At 51.7% G+C, this 26163-nt stretch overlaps 1 protein-coding gene across 9 annotated transcripts in view; it reads left to right on the forward strand.

Moving 5' to 3' along the window:
• Positions 1 to 26163, forward strand: part of Cacna2d2 (calcium voltage-gated channel auxiliary subunit alpha2delta 2) — a 130526-nt gene that overhangs the window by 24053 nt on the left and 80310 nt on the right. For 8 of the 9 annotated variants that reach the window (XM_040739812.1, XM_040739814.1, XM_040739813.1 and 5 more), the window contains exon 2: positions 1741 to 1822. In XM_040739812.1, the coding sequence (XP_040595746.1) occupies positions 1741 to 1822 (82 nt within the window). Of the gene's footprint in view, positions 1 to 665; positions 685 to 1740; positions 1823 to 26163 lie in introns of those variants that run through there. The other variant, XM_040739818.1, reaches the window with a different exon arrangement.

The following is a 26163-nucleotide window of genomic DNA, read 5'->3' on the forward strand; positions in this document are numbered from 1 at the left end:
AGATGGGTCACTAAACGCCCCCCCTTTTTTTTAAAACCCTCAACTTCCTCATCTGTAATTTGGGAACTTCATTTGCCTCTGAAGACTGAAGCCAGAGAGCATGTGACATGCTGGTACTGTGCTTAGCACATGGTGGGCGCCCTTCTGTGTATTCACTCAGGAAAGATTGTGATTGGTGTCCTGTGCTCTAAGCCAATGAACGGCTGGGGCCAGGTTTAGAGTCCGGGCAGAGTTAATGGATGTCTTTGAAGATCCGGTCCTTGGCTCTACCCATTCTGACTATGTGAGACTCTCTCCATTTTTAGCCCCCAAGGCTCTGTAGTTGCAGGATCGCAAAAGAGCCACCTGCTACATTGTCCTCGTGCCATGAGGGCCGGAGCATCGGTGCTGGTGGATGGAGGAGTCAGGCAGAGAGCAGCAGTTTTCCCTCTGCAGGCTGGCCGCTGAGGCTTACAGCCTGGCCTCTACACAGGTGTGAGGTTAGACTTTGCTCTATGGTGGGGAGCAGAGCTGGGAGTCAGGCTATGGCTCAGCCCACAACAAGCTGAAGCTAATACTGCTTCCTTTTGATGTTGATTTTTTTTTCCATCACGGTCCTGACATTCAGCTTGGCAAATTGCAATTAGAGATCTGCCCGCCTCCTGCTCTGAGTTCCCATGCCAACCGACCCGGGCACACACAATGGTATGAGCCAGCCCCCTCCCCATCACAGGCCTGAGGAAGAATGTGGGACAAAGAGCCAGAAGAGAGAGAGTCCTGGCCCTAAGTGACACTAGGGGATGTTGGCCCTGAGAAGGTGTTGGGGACAGTTGTAACTTTCCTGACTTCTCCCTACTCCATTGTGCTCTATGAGGCCATGGCTTCTTTACATCTCTGGGGAGGGTCCCTTATGGACCCTCTTGGAAGAGCCTTGTCTACAGCATGCTAACATGGTTGTAGGGCTGAGAATACAGGATCATATGGACACCTGTTCATCGTGTCCACGCACAGAAATTCCTCTATAGCATCCTTGGCTCACCTATTCTTACGTTTTCTTGTGCCATTCCAAGAGATGGCCCCAAATTATCTCAGAGGAAGCTGAGAGAGACAGAGATGCTTTTAAATACTCAGTTGGTGGTGCCAGCGTACAGGCAGCCTGTGTAAGCCTGCGGTTCAGGGGCCTGTCAGACCTCCAGGAAGGAGCTGGGTGTTCCGCACTGGAACTCTGGTTGGGTCTCTGATGAGTGTCTCCTACTACAGGGAACTGGGAAAGCCAGGGCCGTCTGAGTTGGAAGCTGTCTGTGTCTTCTGCTCAGAGGAGGCCCAGGAAAGTGAGGGCCTCACCCTCCTGTTTACATGCTGAGTCGGAGGCGACAGCAGTGTCCTCTCCTTTCCTGAAACTTCACCTAGCTTCCTCATGTCTCCATCCTCTCTGGCGTCCGGAAGTCCCCGTGCTCAGAGCAGCAACATCCTGGTCCTGATAGTGAACAATAGTCTCCCTGCAAGCTTCTTCCAAACTGCTGAACTCCCTCAGCGCATCCGCAATGCCCTGTCAGTGTAAAGAAAGCCTAGGCGCCCTGTCCTCTCCCCCCTGGCTGCCAGGCCAGACATCAAGGGAAAAATCACAGGCTCGCTCTGCCCCTTCTCTGGTGAAATTGAGTTGAGGGAGTGGCGGCCCTGGTTTCCCTGGGTGGCCAGGAATGGGTCATCGCAGCTGAGCTCCAGCAGGCCTCCTGACATCTCTTTCTCCTCCGGATGCAGGATGCAGCACTGGGCCCGGCGCCTGGAACAGGAGATTGATGGTGTGATGCGGATTTTTGGAGGCGCGCAGCAGCTCCGAGAGGTAAGCTGGTGTACTTGCTTTCCTGCTGGGACCTGCTTCCCAGCGAGAGGGAGAGGGAGGAAGAAGTGAGGGAGAATGAGGGAGAAGTGAGGGAGTGAAGAGGCGGTGGCATCGCTGAAGTTCTGGCACAGTGAGCTACTACTAGATCTCACTCAAGTAGGGACTCTGTGGGGTCTCGGTCTGACCTTCTCTGGGTACCTGTTGGAATGATGGCCCATTCTGATGAAACTTCTGTTTGGAAGGGTGTTGGCAGTTTTCAAGGTTGGCGAGCTCTGTATTTGAGGCAGTGCCTTGGGTGGGAGGCCAGGCCCTTGAGGGACCATAGCTACAGGGTGTGCAGAAGCCCAAGAGTCTTGTCAGCAAGTAAATTGGATGGCCAAGCAAAGCAAGACCCAGAGAAGAGGGCGGGAGGCCGGAATTCCAGGCGCTGTAGTCTGCGTGAAGTGGCAAGCCTGTGTTAAGCGTCGGAATGAGGGATCAAGGTGCGGGAGGGGGTGATTGATTAGGCGCAGGCGACCACATTCATCCTGGGAGATTATGTTAATGTTTGAAATAGTGATGTGAAGAGCCGGCCATCCGTCACCCCCAGAAGGCTGCAAAATGTGCTGCTGTCATGCTAAAGGCTTGAGCACTGTGTGGGATATGGAGGCTCAGAGAGCAGAGCTCTTACGGTAATGGGTGTGGGGCTCTAAGAGGGTGTCTCTTCACTGGGGTCTGTAAGGAAGCCCTTGCCAGAGCCAAGCAGAGCAGTAATGGGGATTTCCTTCCCATAGTGGGCCTGAGAACAGCGGAGAAGACAGCTACTCCTGGGGATTGTGTCTAGGCCTAGTGCTCAGCAGTGACTGTTCCTGTCATCCCTCTTGGCCAGTGCCAGGGTCAGGAGCTGTAACCTCTGGGGTAGGCAGGGAATGTGGGAACCGTCCTCAGCCCTTTTCCAGGCTTAGCCTGTTCAGAGTGAGTGTATTGACACAGCTTATAGATGTAGGGCCCCTGACATAAATGATGCTGATCAGAGGTGGCTAACTGGCGGGTGACATGGTGAGGAGGGGTCCACGCCTGAAGGCCTGAGCTTGCTCTGCTTTGCCTCTGAGACCGCCCGGGCCTCTGTGCCTCCCTCTCCTGGTGCCGGCCTTGAGCTGCAGTAGCCCCCATCCTGTCTTCCTGTGAACTCTCAATGACTCAGCTGCACTTGGAAGCCGCCAGAGCTTCCAGAGAAAGCACTATAGGAAAAGCTGTTCCGGAACAGGAGTCAATTTAGGCTCAGGAATAGCATTCCGCACTAGCCGGGCTCTAAGTGGGCACTGCCAAGTGCAACCATGTAGGTTAACGGAGGAATGGTAGGTCCCTGGAATTTGTGGTGCACGCTTTTCCAAGTTTCCTACGGGGCATTAGTTTATCTGTGTATATCTGATGCCAGTTAAGAGCCCTCCAGGATTTCATATTTATGAGCAACTCAGAACATTTGTCTATGAGAAAATAATATACACTATGTGCATGAGATGTGGATCTGTCTGGACCAGCGAGCTTCCTGGATGGTAAGGATCAGACATGGGATCGACAGCAAGCCTGTCATATGCACCTTGGGAAGACCTGGATCCCTCTGAGCATCCTTTTTCACTGGGGAGTTTGCCTGGAAGGCGAGGTAGTAAGGTTGCAATGGGCAAGCCAATTATACCCCCCCTCCCCACCCCCGTCCAGAATCATTAGACTTTTCCTCGTTGGTGATTTCCTCTCCCTTTGGATGGAGCGTGGGTAATTCCAGACCCTTTTACCAGTGAGCATATCTTCCCTGACTTTTATGGGACAGGCAGTGAGCAAACCGCCACAGCTGACTTGCAGCAGAGGAGGGGACAGGGGGGCCGCACGCTCCTGCCTCCTGCTCCAGCCCAGCCTCTGACTGGTTTTCTCCTCCTGGGTGCACAGAGGATGCCTGCAGCTCCGGGAACCTGAGCAGGACCGTGTTTGGTATGGCAGGTGGGCAAAAAAGTGCTGACCCAGCGTCCCTTCTCTTGGCAACCCCTCCGCTGCCCACGGCTGCCAGCTCTCAGTGGCTCTGTCCTGCTCCAGTTTTTCTCACCTGCTTCCTCAGCCTCTTCCCGCTGACAGCTCTGGGACTGCTTCTTGGCACAGAATACTTGGCCAAGATGTGTCAGCGGGGGAGGGGACAGGTATATAGCTCTAGCAGAAGACAGCAACCCTGTGGGTGCTGGAGTGACCTCACCAGTGGGCCCCTGGCCTCCTCCTTCCAGTGCACGTGCAAGGGCTGGTGCAGCCTGCTTGTGTTGGGTTCCGATGGGTCAGGAGGATGCTTGGTGCAGAGCTGTGACCCAGCTGCCGATGCTATCGCTGGCCCTCTCACTAGTGCTGTCAAGCTGACAGCCCAGGCCCCCACTGGGGCAGCCCCTCCTCAGGCTTCTGGGCTCCCCAGCCCTCCTCCCTGCCCCGCCACTGTGGTGATCAGACCCTCCTCCATGGCTCCATCCCTTGCCTGCCCTACTCCTGGAGGCTTCCCCACCCCCAGGAGCTTGGAGCCTCAAGGGCTGGCAGCTGCAAGAGAGCAGAAACTGCAGACAGTGGCATTTGGGAGAGTTTTCCTTGCCTTGGCATTTTCCTCCTCCCGACCTTATCACAACCCCGTGGGGGCATGACTGGGGGCAGAATGTGGCCCATTTGTAGGTTAGAAACCATGGCATACCATAGGATAAGGAAGCTGCCTATGAAGACCCTGTCACATTCCCTCGTCTGACCCTAGGCCAGCACCTAGTCTGCTGCCAACCTATCATCTCTTCTTCCTTAATTTAGCCAGACACCCCTGAGCTACGCTTTCTCGTGCACTATAGCCCCACCCAGGCCCCTGCCAATCATGCCTTGTACAGTCCATGAAAGTGTGGACCCTAAGCAGTCTGTGCCCTCCATTGCCCATGGGACTGAGAGAAGTCTCCTGAGCCCCTTCTCCACCCTCCCCCATCAGCACCATATTGTCCCCATCCTAGGGGGAGAGTAGAGAGCATATGCTTGGGCTCCGAGCTCATTTGCATAATGAGGATATCAAGATGAATAATTCATCAGTTGCTTGGGGGTGCAAGAGGAGGATGAGGAGAAGGGCAGGTCTCTCCTCTTTGAAGCCTAGGTCAGGGACATTCCCACTTCGGAATAGATGTCTAGGGTACAAGGAGAGCAGCTCTGGGGACCTTGTGAAAAGCAAAACAGGAGAGACTGTCCTCAGTCATGGGACTGTCATCAGGTACACCAGCCCTAGGATAGGCTTCTGACCTGGTGAGATACTCACTTACAGGGGAAAGACCTTCTGCCTGGGCTAAGAGTCAGGGGAAACAGTTGACAGGGACCTGAGATGCCATGTCTGGGACCACAGCATATCCTCTGGAAACATACCCGTCATGTCACTCCATGTGCCTCAATTTGCTGATCAGGGTAGAAACGCCTATTGCTCTGTCTGTATCCCACACGCCGCCTTCTTCTGCATGGTGATCTTAGTCAAGCTACGTGCTACTGGTTATCGTCACAGACTTATGCAGGAGGGAAACCAAGGTCCTGGTCAGTCATTTCCAACAGCCAGTCCTGGAGCTCAGACAGGCCAACCATAAGTGCTGGAGCGCAGGTGTCAGGACAAAGGAACCAGGCAGTGGGCACCTCCCCAAACCAGTCCACAGGGCCCAGAATCTCAGGTCTGGAAATCCCCAGTCCCAGTCTCCCTCGGGGTCCTCCCAACTGACACCCCCAGTCATGGTGATTCAGGCCCATGGTATCTGTGGCTCCTTGACCTCTTAGGAGGACCAAAAATAGTATTTCTAAACCAGTGCCAATGTCACAGTCCTGTTCTGTCTTGTCCGCCCCTGGCTATGCCTCCTGCTCGTCAGCTCAGCGCTCCCAGGAATGTGTAATTAATATTTGCAGAGTGCCACATCTGGACTGGCTATCAGCTTGGGCCAAAGCCTGGAAACATCTAGGGTCCTCTGTGGGTGCCTTTGAGAAACCACTCTGCGCCCCCACCCCTCCTCCCCAGCTGGCACCGCTGCAGACTGGCACACTAGCTTTATATTTGCTGAAGCGTTTCTGTTTTGAGGAGCGCGTGCTCCGGGCATACAAGGCAAGGTTGACAGTGCCCTGAAGTGGCGTGGAGCCCCCAAAACAGAGAGGGGTGGGAGCAGAAGAAGAAAAACCTTGGGTGAGGTGAAGTGCCAGGGGTTTGAAGTGATCCCAGAAGGGTCAGGCAAAGGCAGAGGTTGTGACCCACGGCCCGCACACCGATTTGTGTGTGCCTTTGAAAGGCAGGCAGCGGGCAGCTCCTTAGGGTGTGCAGTGCACTGGGAATCTGCCGGGGTGATGAGGGAACCACACCCGTTTCCTCCCGGATCCTCACTGGCTCACCACCCCCCCACACACACACACACCTCAGAGCCGTCTCCTTAGTGGCTCTGCACTTGCTTATCAGGCAGGCCCCACCCCCTCGCCCAGCCGCACCCTCCTCTCTCCTGCTGCAGATGATGGTGATGTGGGACCCGTTGTAGTGGAGGGGTGGTAAGGGGCTGGGGTGTGAAATATGCCGCTGGGTAGGGATTGCTGTCGCTTGCCTCCCTAAAAACCCACATATATTATTCTTTAATGGAAAGTTAATTGTCTTATTATTCCCTCCATATGGTCCTCTTGCTCGGCACCCAGCGGGGATGCATGGGGCTGAGGGGGGGCTCCTGGGAGGGCGTCTGAAACGTGATGAGGCCTCTGCTTGAGCATAATTGGTTACAGAGAGGCGGGTGCATCAGAGCCTGGCCAAGCCCTGTCTGGACTCCCTTTTTGTACCCTGTCCTCAGCCTAGCCTACTCCCTGCCTCTCCCGTTCCTATCTCTCGTGGCAGCACACACGCCCTCCACCTCACACACACACCATGAAGTCTGGAGTATGCCTTCCTGAGTGGGGATCTGCAGTGTTGGATGGGAAGCAGTTGCTGCTCTTCTGCTCTGCCCTGAGATGCACACTCTCCAATGAGGCTTAGTGGGAAATTGTTTTCCATTTTTTGAAGAGTTTTTCTAAAAGCTGTTTCATCTGTGGGCCAGCCAGGCTAAAGTCTACTACCTTTACACACAGAAAGAAAATGCAGGAAGAGGGGCAGAGGGTGGCTCCCCAGGACGCCTTCCCTAGGTAGGACTTGTCTTTTTCCCTGTCTCAAGCACCAAGTACCCCCAACCTAAGTACCCCCAACCCCGACAGCTCCTCCAAGCCTGCTGACGCTGGACTGGCACTACAGCCTTCCTCAGCTCCTCCCTCGGCCGCAGCCCTCCCCTCTTCCTTCTGTCTGGGAGCACGAGAGTGTTGTGTCAAAACTGCCTTAGCAGATGGAGGATAGTGATAAGAAAACCCGGAAGGGGCCTGGGCACAAACACATGCTGCCCTTCACCTCTGGAGTCTCAGTAGGGAAAAGCTGAGGCAGGGGTGCTTGCTAGATGCCTTTTGGGATTCTGGACATCTCCTCAGGAAGATGCTGCCAAGGTTTCTGGGGAATCCACAGACACAGAGGGGTCTAGAAGAATATCCTTAGATGGGACCGGTCAGTGATACAAGCACAGAGAGAGGAGCCTCTGGTTTCTAGCTTTTGACAAGAGGTCACTGTGGGGCACATCCAAGGTCATCTCCAGGGCATGAGGAACATTGGAGTGGGAAGACATGTTTGGTGGTCTGTGTCTTCTGAAGACAGAACCTGCCCTGGCTCACACTGAGGCAGAGCCGGGCTTGAACCTAGAGCTTGTGCCTGAGCAGCGACTGAAGGGAATGACAGACAGGGCTGGGCTCTCACTGTGGGACCTGGGGGCATGCCCTCCTGCCCGTCTGAGCGCCTGCCTCCTGCTTGTGATGTGGAGATCCAAGCAGTTCTGTCTTCGTGGGAGATGGCGGAGCCTCTGGGGAGCAGGAAGAAGCAGAGGTGCTGGTTACAGCAAGGCGTGTGCATCAGAGCCTTTCTGCCAGAAAAAGAGGCCCCGTAAGCGTGAGGTGTCTTCATTCCTTCATATCTCCAGAACAAATTGATTGCAGTTCCAAGGGTTGGTCACAGATTTTTTAAAAATTCAGATATCAGGGTGTCTTCTCTGCTTAGCTCAACCCAGGATTTTGAAAATTGGTTTTCTCATCCTGGCTGATCATGACATATTTTGGAGACATTTTACTGAGAAAGGCATAAAGGCCACCAAGCTTGGGCAGGGCTGGAATAAATAGCATCTGTGATCAAATGAAGGGTAGTGGTTTTCTTGGCCAGAAGTCCAGGGAACCAGACGCAGAGACACCCTGGGGAGGAGATGCCAGAGGTTAGGGGGAGGGACCTTTACATCCCAGAAAGCTCAGACTTGATTTATCCAGTTATCAAACAAGTAGCTTGCTTGCCTCTCATGCGCTTTAAGGAGAGCAAAGAGTAGCCGGGCAGGCAGTGTTGGCACTGGCTTTTAATTTCAGCACTTAGGAGGCAGAGGCAGGTGGATCTCAGTGAGTTGGAGGCCAGCCTGGTCTACAAAGAGAGTTCCAGGACAGCTAGAACTGTTACACAGAGAAACCCTGTCTCGAAAAACAAAAACAGTGAAGAGCATAGACTAGGGGGCAGTACAAAGCCACCAAGCTCTAAGCTATCCCCAGGAGTTGGCTCCAGGAATGGGGAGGTTGGTGAACAGGGCCACAGCAGGGGTCTTTAGCTGAAAATTCCAGGGATCTCAGAGTCTTCTGGCCTGGGCTTCCTTGACTTAAGTAAGGAGCAGTGTTGGAGGGCATGAGCAAAACCTTTCCAGGTAGACAACATTTCCCTGAAGTGAAGGCCCCTCGGTTCCATTGTCTCGGGAATTTTGGAGACGCCTATCCAATAAAGAATGCCTATGCAATGCCTGTCCATAAAGTAAGACTCTTCTCAGTGCACACATTCAGGGAAAGAATGTTCTAGTGAATGCATGGGCTCGCCTCTGAAGTCCCCAGAGAAGCTGGCTTTGGGGCAGGATAACAGAATTCAGCTTCTATGATGACCCAGCCCCTGTAGCTTATGAAAGTAGCTGGGGCCTCTGTTCTCGTCTCCAGCTTCCACATTCAGCTCTGAAGAGTGATGGGGCTGCTGGGTCTTGACGATCCAGGGTGGGAGGTGGGGGATGGGATGGAAAGCCTAGTGGGTTTCCATCTTGGGCCGTGGGGGACAGTTGACCCAATCTGTATTCTTCCCCATTCCCGTTCTTATCTGTCGCTGGATCGGTGGCAGCCATGGGGACACTTGACTCGGATTCATGGTGCCCCAAGCGATTGGCAGAGGCAGAGAAGTAATTGGTTTTGACAAACCACAGCCGGCCCCAGGGGCAGCACAGGGAGCATTTCCCACTACCAGGCCGAAAATGGAGATGTCCTCTCCCTACCTTTCCTGAGTACAACTGTCCTCTGTATGTACAGAAATGTCATGTTTGGAAAAAGCAGCAGAGCCACAGCCTTGGTCTTCCCTACAGCTTTCTCCTAGCCTTGGGACCTGGTTATTCTGAAGAACAGCTGCCCTGTTCCACATAGGAGACTGAAGTAGCTGGATCCTGAGTCGACCCCTAAGGCCCTGCTCTTGTCTCTCCATATCCAGATGACCGGCACTTAGGCATGGGTGCCTAACCTCAGGGTACACAGCAGGATGAGAAACAGGCTGTGCATATACATGGCTGCAGTCTCTGCTATGCATGTAGACGCCACATGGCTGTAATAACAACAGATGATCAGCTAGTGACTATTCTGTGGACGGATAAGCAAAGGTAGACAATCTAAAGATTAAAAAGGAGGCATTTGGGGCTCTGACTGTCACACCAGGCCTTGGGTACCATCGAGCCCCCACATGAGAGCGGTGAAGTCAGTGCTAGCTGCTGCGGGAGAGATAAGCCTGTATGTGGCTACCAGAATACAGTCTATGTACAGGTCCCCTGATTGCTTTCTATGAGGAAATGGAGGACACAGGCTGGGGAGAGGTGCTCTGAGAAGACCCGGCTGCGCAGATATGCTGGCACCTAGCTGAAGCTAGGGAGTATGGGTCATTCTGGGGTGATGCAAAATCTTAGCTAAGGTGGAAACTCCGGATAGAGGTAGCAGGCAGCTTTGCTTGGGCCTTTGGGCCTCCCGGCTGCCCCGTCCTCACTGGACTTCTCCCAAATCCACTTGCTATCCTTCCTCGCTCGCCTTCTCCACTCCTCCGCTGATTTAAACCAAGAGCACAGCTCCCCTCTTCCAGTGCCAGGGCCCCTGGTGTGTAAGGCTTCTCACTCCCATCAGCTTTGCATCCTTACTGTACACACAGGCTGCCAGGAATCTCTGGGAGGTCTGATACTGTGATTTCGTCATATGGAGTACAGAAACCATGGCCAGAGGGCAGGGTTACACCCAGGCCAGAATCCACCTAAACAACCAGGAAGGCCATTAGTCCTGATGACTCACCGAGAGATGGTGCCTTCCTGCTGAGACTGGTATGAGATGGACCTGGCTGACCACTGAGTATGGAAGAGCGGGTAGAGCATGCATGATGCTGAGAGGGAGTGTGAGCATGCGTGTGTCCGTACTGAAGAGACACCTGTGCCTGAGTGCTACCGGGAGGCGTGAACGAATGAGGGTCTGTGTATTCACAGGAGGGAGTGCCTGTGCCTGCATGTGTCCCACATGACGGGTGTGGTCAGGCATAGGGCACATATGGATCTGTGTGCGGTTCTGAGAGCTGCCTGAGGAAGTCTGTGCAGGCACACATGGGGCAGGGTGGGACTGCAGGAGCCAGATGCCAAGAGTTCTGTCACCTAAGCAGGTGAGAACTACTTAACCGATTCATTATCCAAGCTGAGAAGTCTCAGTTGTGGATGAGGAGCTCACATTACACACATGCTTTCCCCGGGTCGTTCCTGGATAGTGAGAGCAGCTCCCTGCAATGGGCCAAGATAGCATCACTTGTGTGTCTATGCTAAGGATGAAATAACCCCGCAGTGGAGATCATGGACCTTGTACAGGGTTGTTCTTGATGTCCTTAATGTAGCTCAAAGGCTGGACTGTAAAGCCACCTAGGACCCGGCCCCCATGGAGCAGTGGCTGGTCGGAGGGCACAGGTTCTGTGCCTCTGGATGTGTGCAGGGGACACTTCTTTAGTCTGCATCCAGGGGACACTTCTTTAGTCCGCAGGCATCGCTGGGCTCTTCTCCATGCTGCTTCCCCTGCATCACCTGCATCAATGCCTATGCTACCCTGTCCCTCCAAAATGAGGGCCCTCACATTTTTCCAGTAACCACAGTACCACACTCCGATTAGATGCATCACCGTGGTTGTAGCTGTCCTGCTCTGCACAGCTCCTGAGACATTGGTGAGCTCTGCACCAGAGTCTTACAATCTTGAGCTCAATGCTAGTTCCAGCCCTCACTCCTCAAAGACCCCCCCAGCCCCACCCCAATACTCTACTGCATCATTGCGCAGTCAGACTGGGTAGCTGGGTCAAGAGGCAACCACTTGCCTCTTGATCAGGTGTTGACGGAAGAGCTTTCATTATACTCCATCTACAGGCGTGGAATAAATTGGTGTGCAGTGAATTTATTCTTTTTAAAGAGGGGCTTTACCACTGGGGAAAACTTTTAAAAGGAACATTTATATAAAAAGCAATTACCATGCCAGTAATTTTTATGTATTCTCCCCCTGCCATCGTTGCCTTTGTGTTTGAACGTGACCGCCTCCTGGGCAGCTGCAGCCTGGCTCCATGGCAGCCTCGCTAAAGCTTCCTGCCTATAGGAGCGGCCTCTTCCAGGAAGGATCAGCTTGTAGGACCTGGGCCCAGCAGGGGTGTGGACTCCAGGAGCATGGCTGGTGGATTTGTGTTCCAAACTTGAGGACTTTGGAAATTTCCTCCAGTGTGCAGCTTTGTCCTGAGGTCACTCCGGTCCCTGTCTCAGGCCGGGAACAGTCCTTTCTACACTCCCCTTGGCAGCTGCGGAGCACTTAAACGCCCCGCTTCCCAGCAGCATTACAGGCCAGCTCCTTGAGGGAGGGAGTAGTGGTGTGGGAGCAGGTAGTTCCCCTCCCTGGGAGCCACTAAGGGAGCCACTAACCGGCACCCGCTCCCCCAGCCATTATTGTGCTCACATTCTATGCATTATGTAAATTGTATCCATCGCTAAGTGGTAGAGGAGCCGCTCAAGGAGAAGGAGGCAGTGAGATCTGGAGCCTGCTGCGGGGAGGGGGTTGGACAGGAAACTGGGCCCTGAAAACTCACTACTCTGTATCAAGGAGGGTCTGGCAGCTTCTATTTCTGATAGACCCCTGGGAGCCTGCACAACGTTTACACTTCCAACCATAGCTTTTTGGGGGACAGCTGGGAGTTCCCAGGAAGTTGAATGAACTGCCTCATTAGACGGGACCTCCCACCTCAGATTGGCTTCTTGGGTGGGAGGCATCATCTACATCCACCGAGCCTCTGCAGAAACCCATGGTGGAGCCATGAAAGGTCCTGCGTTGGGAAGATAGCTCAGTGGGTAAAGACAAGCATGAAGAGTGAAGTTTGAATTCTCTAGAACCCACACAAAGCCTGGTGCACTAGCGTGGGTGTGTGATCTCAGTGAGACTGAATGCAGAAATAGGAGATTCCTGGGGAGATCAGTGGCCAGCTAGCCTGGCATACCCAGCAAGAAAGAACAGAGACCGTGGTTTGAACAAGATGCAAGGTGAGGACTGACTGACCCTGCGGTTGTCCTCATACTCCCACACATATGTCATAGTAGACATGCGCTTGCACTCTCATACGTGCATAAACATACACAAAATAATAACCACTTGTTTGTTTTCGAGACAGGGTTTCTCTGTGTAGCTCTGGAGCCTGTCCTGGAACTCGCTCTGTAGACCAGGCTGGCCTCGAACTCACAGAGATCCGCCTGCCTCTGCCTCCTGAGTGCTGGGGTCAAAGGCGTGCGCCATCACGGCCCCGCTGTCAATTAAATTTTAAGAGGTCATATCTGGCCAAGGAGCTGACTCAGGGGAACTCCTACAACCTTAAACCCCTTATGAAGTGCCAGTGAACATGTGATGGTAAAGGTTACTATTTGAGGCAGTGCCGACATCCTGGGGTACAGCAGTTATGGAGGGTCCTTGGAGGGGCTCTGGTGCTCCAGGTACCAAAGCATATGAGGGCATGCAAGTTACCCCCTTTATAAAGGCTAGGATGTGATGGAGCCCTAGAGTAGCCTCAAGACCTGTCCTCTTTCCTTTGACAAGCATGCCGGGAGAACTGAACCCACCCAGAGGGTTTGGGTCCAGGACATCACTGTCTGAAGAACATGGTGCTCTGAGTTTTTCAAACTGCTCATCTGAGCTCGTACTTGACCTGAGGCGTAACAGTACAAACCACATACTGATCCTCCTGTCCCAGGACCTGGGCCTCACTCTGTCCCCTGAATAAGAGGCTATGGAGTTGAAGAATAATGAGTTTGTGCATTCCCTATACATTATGCAGAATTTGTATTCCACAGAGACCATGAGTGTTGACAAACCGACGGTCTATTCAGTCCCACTTTCCAGACAATCACTCTCATTCCCAAACCTTCCCAGGCAGGACTGCCTATGAGTCCATATGAGATAGGCCCCTTGACTTTGGCATAAGCTACAATTGTGAGAGACAGAGTGTCTCCAGCCTTCCTTGGCACTGTCCCTCAGGCCCCTGGGATGGGTGGGCTTATCTGTCAGATAACTCCAGTGGCTGCTCTCCCTTTCTGATTACTTCTCACTTTGGGAAAATGTAGGGAAGGGACCCCAGAACAGAAGTCACAAACACCAAATTGGTGTTTTGGTCATCTATATCTGTGATCAGAGAATTAAAACCTCAAGTTGCCGTCCCTTTCAGACTTACAAGGCACCTGGTGTAAGCTGTATGGTTACACCAGGCAAGCTGTGTGCTCAGCAGCCCCCTCTGCATTTCCAACTCCCCAGAGGCTGGCATTTCTCTTCTCCAAGCTCCGTATCTCAGAATGGCATACTTATGTCGTTTCTGTGTGGTTGTTCAGGTTTAGGCATTATCCACAGACACCCCACTGTGGGAGATAAGAACTAGCCCCATCCCTAACCCTCCAGTGTCATCGTGTTGGGGTATGGTTAGATTCGAACTCACTGCTGGCCTCATCCTGACCTGACAAATGCTGTTCAGAACTGTACATCATAGCACACATAATTTTTTAAGTTGTGTTCTAAAGATGACAACTGTCAGGGTTTTGTTTGTTGATTTATTTGCTTAGTTTTCTGTGAACCTGTCCTATTCTGCCTCAGACTCCCGCCATTTTACCTGACCCTCCTCTCATTCAAGCTGATTCTTCTAGAATTTGTTCACAAAACAAGAAGCTCTTGTCTGAGGCCTTCCAGCTTGCTCCAGTGAAGCCTGGCTGTTCTCCAAGCTTACAACTCTCAGGGCATCGTCCCTGGGATTTTCTTCACCACTCTGGGATGTGTCTCCTCCTCTTCCTTGGTTTCTTGATTTTTTTTTCTTTGTCTGGCAGAGAACGTTTTCATTCGCCTTCCTGAGACAGGTTTGTGGGGACCAGGCTCCATGGCTGACAGGCCTCAGTCTTCCTGTCCCTGCACATCTCACAGGAATCAGAGGCAGGGTGGAGCCCAGTTGGAGGCCATTTGCCTCTGGTGTTTTAAGGTAGTTCCTTCCAGTATCCTGATGCAGAGTTTGAAAGCATTCAGGGTCCTGACCCGTCCTGTATGACCTGTTTTGCTCTGTTTCTTTAACCGGAAACAAAAATTTCCCCCTCTGCCCAGTGTTCAAATAACTCCATACTTTCTTAATGGTATTTACTTTCATTCTTAGCGCTCAGTGGACTCTGCAAACTCAGGCTCATGGCCTTCAATATGGGAACTCTGAACTCAGGCACCGCCCACCCCTCTCCCCTCCCTTTCCCTCCTTCCTAGTCCTCCTCATCTCTGGGTTTCCATGTCTGTACTTTTGTCTGGAGATTTCTCAGCTTTGTATTCTAATCTTTCTTCCAAGCTTTACGTTTTACCACCATATCTTAAATTTCTAGGATGTCTTTTTTCACCTTTTTAAAAATAACATCTTGTTCTCGTTTCATTGTTGCCACGATGGCTGCTAACTCTCAGTAGTTTCCCTTTTTTAGAAAACCTTTTTATTTTGGAAAAAAAGAAAAAGATAGTACAAGAATGCCCCAATCCCTTACCCAGTTTCTCCTAGTTGCCTTGCAGAACCATAGTACAAATGTCATCTAAGAAACCGGTGTAGCACTGCTCTCCGAAGTGAAGACTCAATGTAAAGTTTTACTAGATTTTGCACGCATGTCCTCTCTCTCTTCCAGATCAAATTTAATGCAGTCCATTATATCTAGCTGCCATATTTTTAGTCTCCTCTAGTCTGTAGCAGGTTCTGTGTCTTTGCTCATCCTCACCCATTTTTTTAGTTTATTTTTATTTCATGTGCATTGCTGTTTTATCTGCATGTTTTGCCTGCATGTCTGTGTGAGGGTGTCAGATCCCTTGGAACTAGAGTTACAGACAGTTGTGAGCTACCGTGTGGGTGCTGGGAATTGAACCTGGGTCCTCCGGAAAAGCAGCCAGGCTCTTAACCACTGAGCCATCTCCCCAGCCCATCCTCCCTTATCGTAACACTTAAAAAGTTATGTGTATGGAGGTTTGTGTGCATACGTGTGTGTGCACTATGTGTGTTCCTGTGGAGGTCAGAGGAGGACATGGGATCCCCTAGAGCAGGAGTTACGGATGGTTGTGAGACACCATATGGGTGCTGGGAACTGAATCCACGTCCTGTGGAAGAGTGTTGAGTACTCTTAATCACTATACTAGCTCTCTAACCCCTGCTTAACATGCTTGTTTTTTGTTTTGTTTTGTTTTAGTGCCAGCCAGCTGGGCGGTGGTGGCACTCACCTTTTACTCGGGAGGGAGGCAGAGCCAGGCAGATCTCTGTGAGTTTGAGGTCAGCCTGGTTTACAGAGTAAGTCCAAGACAGTCAGCACTGTTACACAGAGAAACCCTGTCTCAACTCCCCTCACTCCCTCAAAAAAGTGCCAGCTAAAGCTAGGTATGGTGACTCACACCTGAAATCCCAACATTTGACAGGCTGAGGCAGGAGGATGGAGATTTGGAGACCAACCTAGGCTACAAAGCAAAACCTATTATTGGTTATAACTCAATAATATCATTATCATCTATGAAAAGCATAAAAAAGTACTCCTTGGTTGTTTTGTTTAGTGCCCTTCCCCCTAATTTTTTTCCTGAAGGTTCCTCATTAGTAGACTGGGGGTTTACATTTTTTAAGAAGATAGATGTGTGTCCTTTTCAGTGTGCTGTATTAGGGCTACATGGTATCGGTATGTCTTGGTATTGGTGATGTTGGCCTCGGTCACACGGTTAAGGCAGTATCTGCTTGCTTCCTCCATAGTAAACTTGCTGGGTTTTTTTTTCTATTTATAATTTAAGAAACCTTTCTTGGAGGAGATACTGTGAGGCTGTGCAAACATCCCATTTCTCTCAAACTTCTGGCTGTCAGCTTTAGCATCCCACTGCTACAGCTTGCCTGCAGCGGTTATTACAGGAGCGTTCAAATGGTGCTTTTCTATTTCTCGCATTCCTTCTGCATGTATTAGCTGGAATTCTTCTGTAAGGAAGAGCTGTCTCTTTTCCTCTGTTTATTTTTTCAATTATTTATTTCCATGTGGACTCCTGGATGCTCTTTGTAGTCTATAGATACAATTCAGTAGTGTTGTTAATAATTTTATTGTGCAAATTGCTCTCTCAGGTGGCTCCTGTGCTCTTTGGGTATGCCTTCACCCTTATTTTAATTTCTGTCACCACAAGATGCTCAAAGCATGTCTTGTATTTTTCCTGCCCCACCCTTGGTCTTTGAACTAGTCCAAGGAATACAAGTTCCATTTATTGGAGAATATTTAGACATCAAGATCTGGGTGCCGTGTGTGCTTACAGCTACTGTGTGTTATTGCTGCCTCTAGGTTCTCTTGTGATCAGGAGCAGGAAGTGTGTGTCTGTGTGTGTGTGTGTGTCTGTGTGTGTGTGTCTGTGTGTGTGTCTGTGTGTCTGTGTGTGTGTCTGTGTGTCTGTGTGTGTGTGTCTGTGTGTCTCTGTGTCTCTGTGTCTGTGTGTCTGTGTGTGTGTGTCTGTGTGTCTGTGTGTGTGTCTGTGTCTGTGTATGTGTCTGTGTGTGTGTGTCTGTGTCTGTGTGTGTGTGTCTCTGTGTGTGTGTCTGTGTCTGTGTGTCTGTATTTCTGTGTGTGTCTGTGTCTGTGTGTGTGTCTGTCTGTGTGTGTGTGTCTGTGTCTGTATCTGTGTGTCTGTGTCTGTGTGTCTGTGTCTGTGTCTGTGTCTGTGTGTCTATGTCTGTGCTCACCCCAGGTAAGCACAGCATCTGTAATTACGCCTGTATCTGTCCTTCAATACATTTTCAGATTGTGAAGCCACAGTGGACTTGCTCCAGTACAGCAACCCATAGGCTTATTCAATTCTTCTTCCTTTCCTTCTAGAGAATTCTTTCTCCAGCAGCAAGAACCCAGTTCTCATTATGTAAAAACTTCACTTGTTAGTCTAGCCCCAGTGTTTACTTTATAGCACATTTTACATATTCTGTGCTAGATTGGTGTCTGGTTCTGAGACGCATGTTCCCCTGCTCCGTACTGGGGTTTCCCTCGCTCTATACATCTTTAAACAGACACAGGGGAGCGTGTGATAGTAGTATGGCGCTTACATAACCCTAGAGATCCCAAGTCAATGTAGCACCAAAAGGTGTGGGTAGGAGCTCTGGGTGTGGGGAAGGGACTTGTGGATTATGATGTTCATTATGTCAGATCTGGTCAAATTGTCCTCCTGGGCTGCAGGTCCCCACAAGACAAGATTCTCCCAATTTCCCATTTGGGCCTCAGGCTTCCCCAATGTTAGGATTCCCCCACTACTGGCAGAAGTGAGGTTTCTGAGATCAAAGGAGTTAGAGAGGACAAAGAGAGACTAAGGACACTCCCAACCTCAGAGGGACATTTGGACAACTTGATTTTCTCCCCCCCTATGGCCTGGCACCCCTCAATCTGTGTCTCAGGTCTTCTACTTGCAGAGAAAGCATCAGTAGTTGTGAGGAGAGAGACAGCATGTTCTGCCTTGGATGATAGAACATCAGCTGTTCCTTGGGAACCCCGGTGCTCAACACCTTTGCAATTGTAAACTAGCAAATAAGACCTCCGTGGCCAGGAGGCCATTGCCCTTTGGGGCAGTTCCCAAAGCCTCAGTTAGTTCTGAGTCATCCAGGACAGGTTTTCTTTTCAGTGCAGCCCCAAGTCCAGGAGCCCCATCCAGTGCCATGCCCTAACCTGAACAGTTCTGCCTTCCTGGGAGCCTTCTCCAGTTACCAACTCCATCTATTGAAACTGAGCTCACCTGAAAGCTACATAAGTGAGCCCGGGCAGTCTTAAGGGAGGTCAGACCAAGTAAACCACTCAGATCAGATGGCACACGCCCCAACTTCCTCATCTCTAAAAGGGAAGGTTGTCTCAGCTCTTGGAACCAGGATGAGATGGTGAAGGAAGTGGAGTTATTATAGGTAACAGAACCAAGTATGTATCGGCAGTGACAGAGGGGCATGGCGCTACTACAGAGGCAACAGCTGGAGGTAAGGGCAAGATCTGAGGATACGGATAAACTGGAGCACCCAGGACCCAGGGGCACCTGAGAGCAAGGTGCAGGGCTCCAGGAGCTGATGGGAGACATTCCCTCACTCTTACAGATAGGGCTGGGCAGGCTAGGTGGGGCCACAGGCTAGTCTTGAAAAGCTCAGAGCCAATAGAGTGACTTTTTGCAGGCAACTGCTGGTTATAAGGAAAGACGCTTAGAAGGAAAAGAGACTTCACTTCCAATTTCTCTGATGGCATTTCCAGAGGCTAGGCTGGCTGGACCACCTGCCAGAGTCCACTTTATTGCTTTTTATACTAGCTTCATTCGGTAAAGGATGGAAGAGGGGACAGAAGGCTTTTAAGAACGCTAAAGAGGCAGTGCTGGGTGGCTTGTTTGTTTGTTTGTTTGTTTGTTGAGAACGTGTGTGTGTGTGTGTGTGTGTGTGTGTGTGTGTGTGTGTGTGAGAGAGAGAGACTAGGGATGAAAGCCAGAGCCTCATCTGTGTTAGACAAGTGCTTTACCACTGAGTGACCTCCCCAGCTCAACAGTGGTATTCTGGGGGATGTTATCTTGGGGATGGATGTAGAGCTGGGATGAGCAGCCAGGCTCTATGCTGACCTCTTCAAGGTAGATTTGGGCATCTGACCTTTCCCTTCCTTTTTTTCCTGCAAAATTGGATGGTGATACAGAACCCACTGCCACACCCTGCGCTCCTGGTCTGGAGTGGTTAGCCATAGAGGAAGGGCAGGTGGACAAACTCATAACAGGTGGGAATGAATGAAGAGGGGCAGATGTAGGCACTGGCCGAGGGAGACAGCGGGGTCCCGATGAGTCCTGAGCAGGCATGACATTGGAGAATTGTCCCCCTGGGGAACTGAGGTCCAGAGAGGGTCAAGACAGGCTCACAGTCACACAGCAAGCTGGGGCCAGAACACTAGATCCAGATTCCGTCCCAGGTCAGTAGGAGAAAATGATGAAGTTGATCTGTTGTGCTGGTTGCAGTAGGTAAGACACATCTGTGTCACCCATGCGCTCAGCCATGAAGGGAGCTGGCCCATCATGTGAACTTCTCCCCTCCCCCGCCCAAAAAGCCTTTGCCTTTTCTTGTCCTTTGATTTGTGAGAATCAGCCTTTCTGCCTAGCCCTTCCCCTTTGCACACGGCCCTTTCTGGCCAGTGCGCCTCTCCGTGCCTCAGTTTCTTCACCTAGAGAGCTGGTTTAACACTTCATGTCCTGCTTCTCTCCTGGGGTGTCTCCAAGTTTAAGTAACACATGACATGCTGGGCTGGTGACAAGAAGTACCATCCTCCATGAAGGAGGGGGATGGACGTTGAAACCCTGCCCTCCTGGAATCTGTCAAAAGTTGACAGTGCTTGGCACTGGGGACAGGCTGGGATGGATGGAGCAGAGCATGAAGAGGAGTGGGGGCATGCAGGCCCGAGTGTCTGTTTTGCTGATTGCTCCTTTTGCTTTCAAGGAGATTAAACTATTTTTAGTCCATGCCTACTGCTGGTGAGACGCCGGAGGAAGCCTTTCCATCGCCGAGATTTTCTGGAAGCTGCCAAGTGTGGTCTTCAGCTCAATTCTGGGAGCATCCCAAAGCAGGCAGGAGGAGTGTCTCCATCTGGGGGCTTTGGGGACAGGCTAAGATCTTCCCTGAGGTCCTTGCTGTGCTGGCCTCCTCAAACCACGCTGCCTCGGCCTGTATAAAGCAGTAATCTGATGCGCCCGATGTTTGTAACGCTGTGTTTAAAAAAAGTAATTTATTTTCTAATTATTCCTTGTCTTGCATAACTGTGCATTGCCAAAGTGTCGCTATTTAAAATATTTATCTCTCCATGCCGCAGGAGCAGCTCTGGAGCGTGGAGGGGGAAGAAATAAGAGTCCGCGTGCCAGTCGCAGGCATATTACTTTGACTCGTCCTGGCGGCTTTGACATCTCCCTGTAAATACATTTATTTTTCATTAGGACGTTTCTGAGCTTGTGGCCCCCGGGAGAGCGGAGTGATTACGCTGTTCATCTGCAAGAGATGCAATAGAGGGGTGCTCGCAGAATGAGTTCCGCCGAGAGCATCCTGTGTTAGAAGGGCCCGGGTGTGGGGCTTGGGGTATGTTGAGGCAGGCAGTATCCATTTCTGAACTTTATGTGCACTGGATAAACATGTAGGCAGGGAAACTGAGCTTTGATTTAATGAGGAAACTGAGGACCAGAGAGGGCCTGCTTTGGAGTAGACTCAGTCCCATTGGTAAAATGGGCAGCAGGCCTGACTAGCCCTACTGTCAAAGCCCGTCTTTACAATGGAAAAAGCTTCCGTGCTGGGGTCAGGGAGATCCTGGGTAGCTTGGGGGGGCATATGCAGAGCTCAAGCAGAGGACCCGAGGGTACAGCTGGCAGGATCCCATGTGCAGGTCTCTCAGCTCTCCCCCAGTCATCCATCCATGGCTGCAGACCTGAGCCACCGTGCAGAGGCTGCTGGAAGGGTTCTGAAGGCATCCCTCTTCCCACTGGAGTCCACTGATAGTGGGAACCGCACCTGGCTCCTCCCTCACTAACAGACTCTCCCAATTTAAAAAAAAATTCTTCTTTTCTTTTCTTTTTTTTTTAGCTCACTGAGTCTAAGAGAGAGTTTTATGCTGAATTTTAAAATACCTTATTTTTTTCCAGTCTCTAAACTGCTAATCTCCCAGGCTAAGGGATTCTGGGACAAAGGCGAGGCCTGGAAGTGGAAATCTGTAAAATTAGCTTCAGCGGTATTAGTGTTTGCCGTTGAAGATTGAAAAATTGCTTTCCCGGGGCCTGATTGGAGGCCCTGCTCTCCTCAGAGAAGACACAGAGAGACAAACCCTGGGAGGCTGCTGTGGGGCCTGGGGGCCAGCTGTCTGGTACTGGCCTGGGGAGTGTCTTCCCCCAGCTGTCCTGTACTGGCCTGGGGAGTGTCTTCTCCCAAGTTGCCACCAGCAGCTAACAGCTTTTCTAGCCCTCAGTGCACAGCAGATGCCCAGTTCATGCTCTGGAGTCCAGCTGGGTCCCTTCCTCTTCTCTTCTTGAGACCTCCTGAACACAGTTCCTTCCATGCCCCCCCCCACTTCTCAAACACATGAGGGTGGGAGGAGGCTCCACAGCCAGCAGAGGGGCCAGCTCTGGCGATGTGGGTGCGCCCGTATGGCCCATCAGGCCTCTTGTGTGCTTGATTGCCTCTGATTGGCTGCAGCTGAATTCAGCAAAAGCTATTATTTGCCCTTGATGAGCCAATCAGATGGCCTCATTGGCCATTCAGAGCAGGCACCGGAACCTGGGGGTGGGGGGATGGATATGGGACTCAGTAAAGGGGGAGGCTAGGAAACAGATGCAGGACACAAGCGGGGCCTGTGTCCACCACGACCTTCACGCGGGTCACGCCTCCCTTCCCTGACTCGTCACCCCAAACCAGGGCTCCCTACCCACCCTGCCTTCCCTGTTACCTGTCAGCCTTTGCCCTCACAATTCCCTTTCTGCTGCCCCTTTCCACGTAGCTCCATGAAATCCGTTCCCATCCCCAAGGTGAGCTAACTCTCCTAAGGTGCCAGCCCAGAGCCCCTTGCCAGCCCTCTGGCCTGCTCCACCAGCAATGACAGAAACCATGGAGATAACAACCAGAAAGATACAGGATACAGACAGCTAGACCTGGTGGCTCAGGCCTATAATCCCAGTTGCTTGGGAATCTGAGCGAAGAGAATCACAAGTTCAAAACCAGCCTGGGCAACTTAGTGAGCCTGAGTCTCATAAAGTAAAGAGAAGAGCCCAGTGGGGTGGTGCACACCTTTAATCCCAGCACCCAGGAGGTAGGGACAGGCAGATCCCTGAGTTCAAAGCCAGCCTAGGCTACAGATTGAGCTCCAGGACAAGCCAGACTACACAGAGAAACTCTGTCTCAGGGGAGGGGGGAGAGGAAAGAGAGGGCTAAGGTTATATAGCTCAGTGGTAGACCCCTTTGTCTAGCATGCACAAGGCCATAGGTCAAACCTTCAGTGTAGAAGGAAAAGAATTGTTATTGTCGTCATCATCATCATCATCATCATCATCATCATCAGGATCAGAGAGACTAAGTTCAGTCATCTTTCATGAGGCCATGTGCAGGTGGTGACATTCTCAGAGTTTCGTTTTTCTTGTCAATAAAAGGGGGTAATAATCCAACCTCTCTGAAGGGGGTGTGACTTAGTTTGAGGCTGGGGGATGTGAAGCTCAGGCCTAGGACAGGGGTGTGGAGGTCCCTGCCCCTCTGCAGACTGGCCTCGGGTCTGGCAGAGAGGACCGGGCAGTCCAGTGGCTCTGCCTGTTCAGATGATGTTTGAATGTTAAGACACCAAAGCAGGTAACATGCAGTATAGTGTGTGTGTGTGTGTGTGTGTGTGTGTGTGTCTGTTTGTCTGTCTGTCTGTCTGTCTGTCTGTCTGTCTGCAGGCATGCACATGTATATGTCACAGAGATTAAGAGGACCTGGTGAGATAGATAGACAAACCCCCTCCAGGGATTAGTAAAGGCTCTAGAGGAAGGCAGGGCAGAGAGAAGAGCATTTCCGGTGAGCGTAGACGAAGGCCTGATAGTGAGGATGAGAGGGTGAACTTGGTGTTGGGGTGCATTAATGCATAGAGGGGTCAGAATGAGAGAGCAGAGCCTTTGTCTTGGGTCATGTTCCTTGGAAATGAACTCTTAGATGTGAACACAGGAGGCCTTTTCAGCAAGTTCATCGTGGGAAATCAGCTTTTAATGGAACGGTGGGGTGTCTCTCTTATAGGCTCAGAGTTTATGGGACCTCAAGGTTCCCAAATGCAGTGACCCAGATGTCCCCATCCCATGACGCAGGACTCCAGTCAGGGTCCTGGATGTTGTGTAGCCAGCCCGCTGGAATTGTGATGGCAAATACCTTCAGGGTCCTTGACTTTTATAATTAAGCCCTGTGCCTGACCCTCAGCTTCTCTGCCTCTGGCTGCAAGAGATGAGAGAGTCTTTTTATATCCAGCCAAAGGGGCTTCTGACTTACACATTTCACCTTAAATTCGTGATTAATCGCACTCAGTTTTTGATTGTCTCTCCAAAGTGCCGGTAGCCCGCAGCAACAGCCATCCCATTCCATAGTCCTTATAATTACACTTCCCTGGGCCTCTCAACTGCCTGAAATATTGCACCCATTCGTAAGCGTCTCACCTCAGTTCTTGACAAGGGGGCATTTGATCAGTTGTACCTGTCACACGCCAGAGTAGTTAGTACCCTGCCTACCGCCACAGTGAGGCTGTCTTTGACAGGAAGACAGCGCCCACTATGAAGTCTGCTTTCTTGAACCTTTCCTTCCGCCAGTTGTGATGGGCCAGTTCCCTGGAGTCAACCTGGGGTGGAGATGGCATGCAGGGTTTACTGGGGACCGTGTGTGTGTGGCAAATGAGCAAGGTTGATTGGGTAGCTGAAGAGGTTTGGTTGTGATCTCTTGACCAAAGCCTGAGTTTGTTCCACCTGGAATGGACTAACTCCTTAGCGATGTCCCCAGCTGATGACAGGGGACCAAGCCTTTGTCCTCTTCTATGTTACCCTGAGCACAATAGGGCTGCTCCCTTCTACTCAGGGAATGGCCTAGGGAAGGACTCAAAGGCAAGAGCTCAGCCCCTGGCAGGCGTGGGGGAGAAACAGGGATGAAAACTTGACCTGATGCTTAACTCCTGCCCAGGTTCTATACTGTCTGCTCCCAGCTCCGAACCCTCAGGTGAGCCCCAAGGCCCTCTCAAACCCGAATCACACATTTCATCGGGACGCTGCCAAGCCTTCAGTTACAATGTAGAGGGATCTGAGGGCGGCACTGCGGCATGGTGTGGGCTCCGGGCTGCACACACGTGGGTCAGGGCCAAGCTTCGTGGGCTGCACAGCGGGAAGTCTCACTGTACAGGCAAACCAAGGCCAAGGGCAGCCTGGGTCTGGGGAAACGGAGCCCTGGTCGAGTCTGCCTTGCCAGTGACTCCCCCCTGGAGTTGTCTGCGCACCTGGCTTGGTTACCCAAGCCTGTCATCCCCGAAACTGGGCGTCAGAGACAGGGTGGAGAGTGAGTTCCAGGCCAGCCTGAGCTACAAAGAAAGACCCTGACTCAAAGAAAAAACGTTTTCTGAATGTTCGGGCAAGGAGTCGGGGAAAGAAATAGTGTTGTGCAGGGGCAGGCAGGGAAGTCTTCTCAGCTGGTTCAGTGGGTTAATTAATTAATGGCAGATGGGGACAGGCTGGACTCAGGAGACTGGCACTAGTGACAGTTGTTCAACAAAGTGACCAAAGAGTAGAGGACCATTAGGCAGCCAGAGGACAGAGCTTAGAGCCCCCAGTGATGATGTGGCTGCTTCAGGCAGGTGACTATGGCAGAGACACGGGGGCTACCAGGGACTGACAAAGAGCTCTTGCCAAGGCCATGGATAGGTCCCTTTTGTTGAGGCCTGGCACACAAGGCAGATGTGAGCACATTAGACATATTCCTTGTTTGAAAATGCTCTTTGAAGGCCTCAAGATGGCTCCTAGCTAGATTCCATGTCCAAATTTGCCGCAGTGGCCAAATATTCCTGCAGCATCAGCCTGTGACTGGTGTGGAAGGGCAGGAACGTGAGGACTGGAGCCTTACGGGTGTGACTGTGCTCAGGGAAGCATTGGCATGCAAGCGCAAAGGAAGGCTCTGAGCCGGGCATGCGCAAGCTGGCATGCCAGTTAAAAACCGTCATCAGCCTTAGTGTTCCAACAGTCTCTTTCACTCTGTAAAAGCCTTTTCTTTCAAAAAATAAAAGAAGATTGGAGGCAAGTACAATATTTGGCTGTGGCGGCTGTTAATTTGGCACTGGATGTCACCTCCGCCTTTCTCTTCCCGGGTGCCAAGTGTGCCTTTTCTAGCTTTGGGTGGGTGGGTGAGGTGATGGGGGTGCAGGGCGGGCTCCCCGAGCCTCTTAAGATTCGAGATTCATTTCCTTAAACACACATTGTCTCACTCCAATTTCACGTCCGAGCAGTTCTGGTGAGGAATTAGCAGCCCCTGGGAGAGAGCGGGCGGGTTCTGTTTACACGGGGAGGGCGGGTGGGTATGCGGGAGGTGAGGGTGCAGGCAGGGGCTTGGGGCTGTTTGCACAAGGAGCCTACAGACAGACTGGGTCCTGGGTTGAGGCTGTCTCCCTGGCCAGGGTCTCTCGAGAGGACCCATCCAGTCTCCTATCACAGAATGTATTAAGTCCCAGCCCATTTCAGGAGCATGGAAGAGGACTCTGATGATTAAGGGACAAGTGCAGGACACTGGGCCCTCAGCTCAGAAGTGACCATTCAGCACAACTCTCAATCAGAGAAGCCTAGCTGCGACCATAAGGCCTACTTCTCCATCCCTTCTGCATGTGGACTTAATGTCTCTAGAATCTGCTCCTTCCCCTCCATGCCGCCTGTACCTCCAACTGCATGTCTCCTCTACGGTCCATGCACTTGAGAGGCTACAGCCCTGTCACTGTGTAGGAGAAGCATCTCAAACGCATGAGCAGAACCCCGGGATCCAGCATCAGGGCTCTCCCTGTGTTCATCAGTCCCCAAGTCCAAGGTGTCAAGTAGGAAGTGTGGGGGTGGGGACTCAGATGGGGTTGCCACTTGCCTGCTGTCCCTTTCAAGGCAATAAAGACACAATGGGCGGAGGAAGCAATCCAAAGGGG

Source organism: Mesocricetus auratus, unplaced genomic scaffold (assembly GCF_017639785.1).
Source record: "Mesocricetus auratus isolate SY011 unplaced genomic scaffold, BCM_Maur_2.0 Super-Scaffold_100691, whole genome shotgun sequence".
Taxonomy (NCBI): domain Eukaryota; kingdom Metazoa; phylum Chordata; class Mammalia; order Rodentia; family Cricetidae; genus Mesocricetus; species Mesocricetus auratus.